The following is a 4,665-nucleotide window of genomic DNA, read 5'->3' on the forward strand; positions in this document are numbered from 1 at the left end:
CAACCCAGAAAACCTGGGACATGACCTGTCCGACGCGCGCCTGAACTTCCTCGAGCCCTGCCCGACCATGGCCGGCCCCCAGAGAGCAAGTGCCCTGGGACACCATCTTCAACGGCTCCGGGACCCCAACAAAACAGAGGTGAACATGGGCCCCCAACCGGGGTAGTGGGAGTCACCATCCGACGAACACGGGATGACGCAAAGCTCAACCCCCGGGCAACGACACGCCGGCGTGGGCTGTGAAATAGGCTCGCACTGTGGCGAAGCGGTGCGCGGCACGACAGGAGCGACCCTCGGAGAGCAATCGGTCCTAGGACAGCAACATCAAAAGACTTCGCAAGCTGAAGTCGAGGACCAGCCTGCACGCCCAAGCGACGTCACTGGCAGCCCCAACCCGAACGCCAGCAGTCACGAACATGGTTGGTGCCCCTCCTTGCTACAACCCAGGCATTTGGACCGATTTCTGCAAAGCGACGCAACATGGTTGGTGGCGAAGCAGTTGAAGCAACACCTGACGAGCTCCTTCAGGACAGGACGAGAGCCCCGAGACTCGCGAGGCAGGCGTGCTGCCCGCTCCTCACGCGGCAGGACATCTCGCCGGTCCTCCGCGTCCGGCGACGATGCTCTTCGTCGGCTGCTCTGAGGGACGCGACTTCCCAGCCACTGGTGGATAAGAATATGATCGGCTCTCCCTCCCTAGATTCGCCAGACCTGAGGAGCTCGACGATGCCACCCGATCCTGCTCCACCCGCTGCGACAGCGACGACCACCTGTCCGCCGCTGCTCAAGACCTACTGCCGCTGCAAAGTAGCCCGGCTCGCCACCACACCTCCCGCCGCCCCGTGCCTGACGACGTTCGCCATGGCCACCGATTCCGGCAAAGGGATGGCCGATCTAGAGTTCGGGCTAGCATCGCCAAGCTCGGAGGGGGCACCGCCTGCGGCGCTTGCAATCTGGCGCGTCGGTTCGCAACTCCGTGTTGACAGCCCCAACCCCTAGCCACCCTGCTGTATCGGTGCCCATGGCACAAATTCATTCCCAACTCCATCCAGTGAGCGCATGCGATGAAATGTAAATCAAAACTTGTGGAACCTGTTAGTTTAAATAGAATCCTTTCGAAAGATTTGAGTTTGGGTCCCGAATTTCTGAATGGTGCTGGTCAAATTGGTGCATAGAGAATTGTACTGCTCGTTGTTGAAGCCTTGAAGGCTGCTGTTCGGCTGGCTAAAGCTGGATCGTGGATTATTTACCGTTAGTTGGTTTGGTGTGAGAGAAAGATATTGTTCTACCTTATAATCAATGATCGTATACGGCCTGCCGAACAGGCTTAGCTGCTAACCAGGTGCATGTGTGTGCATCACAGGCAAACAAAAACACATAGAGTTGGGCCCTGTTTAGTTTCCTCCCAAAATACCAAATTTTTCAAGATTTCCCGTCACATCGAATCTTTGGACGCATGTATGAAGCATTAAATATAAATAAAAAATAAAACTAATTACATAATTTAGACGAAATTCATGAGACGAATCTTTTAAGCCTAATTAGACTATGATTGGACACTAATTACCAAATAACAACGAAAACGCTACAGTAGCGTTTTGCCAAATTTTTCGACAACCAAACTGGCCCTTGGACACTTCCATTTCGTCCAGAGAGTGTGGTCATTGTCGTGGGTGACGTGGTGTGATGCAGGTCGCTACAGCATAACATTTTGCAGACATCATGATGAAGTGCCTTCCTACTTCAATGTTTGGTGAACTTGTCCAATCCCGGCACAGATCAATCCCAAGCTTCCACGCTGCGGTGGGGTGTTAGAGATAGCTTCTATTAGGGCCTGTTTGGATTGGAGTATTTATAAAGGAATTTTGAAGGAATGGCAATCCTTTGGTTTGGTGACGTCACACGTCGTTTGGAACGCATGAATGCTCCTTCCGGATCCTCAGGAAGGGCTCCCTTTGCTTCGCAAAATACAGGAATCTAAACCTCCACTCTTCATCCATTTTTTTGCTGAAGTCCAAGGCGCACACAACAATGTGTGTGAGAGAGAAAGTAGTTTGGGGAAAGGACAAAGACTGCATAGGAGATAACGATGGGAGTAATGGCCGTAATCTTTTGTGATTCCTGCATTTTTCCTATGTCATGGATTCCTGCATTTCAAACGCCCCTTCTAGTTATTTCCCGTGTTTTTCTTTTTCTCTGTTTTACCACTACACACTAACCCCATTCCTGTGTTTTATCATATTCCTATGTTTTTTATTCCTGCGTTCCAAACAGGCCCTTACTGGTTCATCATTCATCAACTCAGTTGCATGCACACATTTTCCAGTGCTTCAGTTTTGATATCTGTTGCTTTTATGATTCAAAAATATAATGCTGATATATAGGCATTGATATTCATGTGCAAAAGGAACTTAACCAAATTCAATCCATCCAACCTTAATGAAACGGAAGGGGGCCATGTGTGTGGATTGTGGAGGCAGAGCTATGAAGATGCAAGGTAATCATACTCTATAATATGAGCACTTAAACCCCTTACTAACTTTTCGAAGGCTGTCTCCAACAGGAGACCCATTGCGGAACCCAAACCCAAAATGGGTCTCCAACACAATACTTATAGCCTTCAACAGAATACCTATATGGAAGACCTAAATTTTGGATGTCAGGAGAGGCATAACCCAAATTATCATATCTCCTGGAGACCCATTTACAGAAATGATTATCTTTTGAGTCTTGTCGTTAGAGAAGACCAAAAATAAGTATCGAACTATTTACCTATAGCGCTACCCAAAGGATAAATGGGTTTTGTATTTTGGATTGTGATTGTTGGAGACCGTCTTAATAGATATCTTGGCTTTTCAAATCATACTCTAGACATTTTGCCTTTTCTAAATACATAGTGAACTTAACTGTACACTATATTCAGTCTACCAAACAGACTTTGTTTTAGCATCACAACAAACAACCAAAGTATAACGCAGAAACAGCAAGGCCAATCTACCTCATGGATGAAGCAACCTCTGAGGATGAAGCAAGCATAACTCACCTTGTGGATGAAGAGGATGGGCCAAACCCAGCTTCTCATTTTCTCCAGCGACAAGAAACAAAAGGAATGGTACACCAAAGATGGCTTTGTCAGTCAACATCCAACAACATTTCCTATAATTTCGAATTTTAATCTTGATCCACGAAATATTGTAAACCAATTGCAGAAATCAACACATGCTCATAATCACTGATCACATTCATCACAGCCAAACCGATTTGCCTAGAGCATCAGTACAAGATAGCACGGCAAGAAGTGAACCCTCTTCCATCGTCTAGTTCTGACACTACAGACCACGAAATCGATCGAAAGAACACAAAGACAAAGAGCAGCGCTCAGGCCCTCTCGCCCCTGATGCGGCGCGCGAGCTGGATGTCCTTGGGCATGATGGTGACCCTCTTGGCGTGGATGGCGCAGAGGTTGGTGTCCTCGAAGAGCCCCACCAGGTACGCCTCGGCGGCCTCCTGCAGCGCCGCGACGGCAGAGGACTGGAACCTGAGGTCCGTCTTGAAGTCCTGCGCGATCTCCCGGACGAGGCGCTGGAAGGGAAGCTTGCGGATGAGCAGCTCCGTGCTCTTCTGGTACTTGCGGATCTCGCGGAGCGCAACGGTGCCGGGGCGGAACCTGTGCGGCTTCTTCACGCCACCGGTGGCCGGGGCCGACTTGCGCGCCGCCTTGGTGGCCAGCTGCTTCCGCGGCGCCTTGCCGCCGGTCGACTTGCGCGCCGTCTGCTTCGTGCGGGCCATCAGAGTGGGGCGAGGAGGCTTGGATCGGACGGCGGCGGGAGGAGATTGGAGGATTCGCAGGAATGCAATTTGCGGTGAGGAGATCGTGGATTCCAGGCGGGATATTTGTTTTTTTATTATTATTTTGAGGGAATCAGGCGGGATATTTGTAGTTGCACGGGTCCGCACGGAAACGCGGGATCTCAAAAAATTTGGGAGGCCCCGGCGGGGAAGAGGTGTTGACCGTTGGATGCAGATCGACGGTGGGGGTGGGCGATCCGCGTGATGCGTGATGGTGCGAGGCCATTAGGCTGAGGCGGCTTGGCGGGGATCACTAGCCCCACCTGGTCGTTTCGCTTTCGTCGAGGCTAGCGCGCGGCTGAGCTCGACCGCTTGGGCGTTTGGTTGCCGGACCTGGATCCTGTGCAAGATATGCAGTAGCTGCATCTGACCCGTTGAAAAGGCCACGAATGGCTAAGATCAAAGCCGTATTTTCTTCTCCTTCCCTCTCCAAGGCTTGTTACCCTGCTTCTTTTAGGAGAAATTATAAAGAGTAAGAAGAGAATGCATACGTCTTATGCCCTGTTTGGTTCCTGCAGTGTCTCCTAAAATTTCTGTCACATCGAATGTTTAGGACATATGTACAGAGTATTAAATATAGACTAATTACGAAACTAATTGTACAACTTGCGACTAATTTGCGAGACGAGTCTTTTAAGCCTAATTAGTCCATGATTTGACAACGTTGTGCTACAGTAAACATATGCTAATGACAGATTAATTAGGCCTTAAAAAATCATCTCGCAAATTAGTCTCCATCTATGTAATTGGTTTTGTAATTAATCTATATTTAATGCTCCTTATTAGTATCTAAACATTCGATGTGATATGAATTTT

The 4,665-nt window shown here is 49.2% G+C and overlaps 1 protein-coding gene across 1 annotated transcript; it reads right to left on the minus strand.

Annotated features, from left to right (window-relative positions):
* Positions 1-3,220: 3,220 nt before the first annotated feature.
* On the minus strand, positions 3,221-3,898 carry LOC136493034 (histone H3.2). The gene has a single exon (XM_066489063.1). The coding sequence runs from the start codon at positions 3,787-3,789 to the stop codon at positions 3,379-3,381; it is 411 nt and encodes a 136-aa protein (XP_066345160.1). The 5' UTR covers positions 3,790-3,898; the 3' UTR covers positions 3,221-3,378.
* Positions 3,899-4,665: the final 767 nt, after the last annotated feature.

This window comes from Miscanthus floridulus, chromosome 11, assembly GCF_019320115.1.
Source record: "Miscanthus floridulus cultivar M001 chromosome 11, ASM1932011v1, whole genome shotgun sequence".
NCBI lineage: Eukaryota > Viridiplantae > Streptophyta > Magnoliopsida > Poales > Poaceae > Miscanthus > Miscanthus floridulus.

What these genes read in the sequence shown, in the direction of transcription:
- LOC136493034 (XM_066489063.1), bottom strand. Translation starts at nt 3,789, where the DNA reads ATGGCCCGCACGAAGCAGACGGCGCGCAAGTCGACCGGCGGCAAGGCG.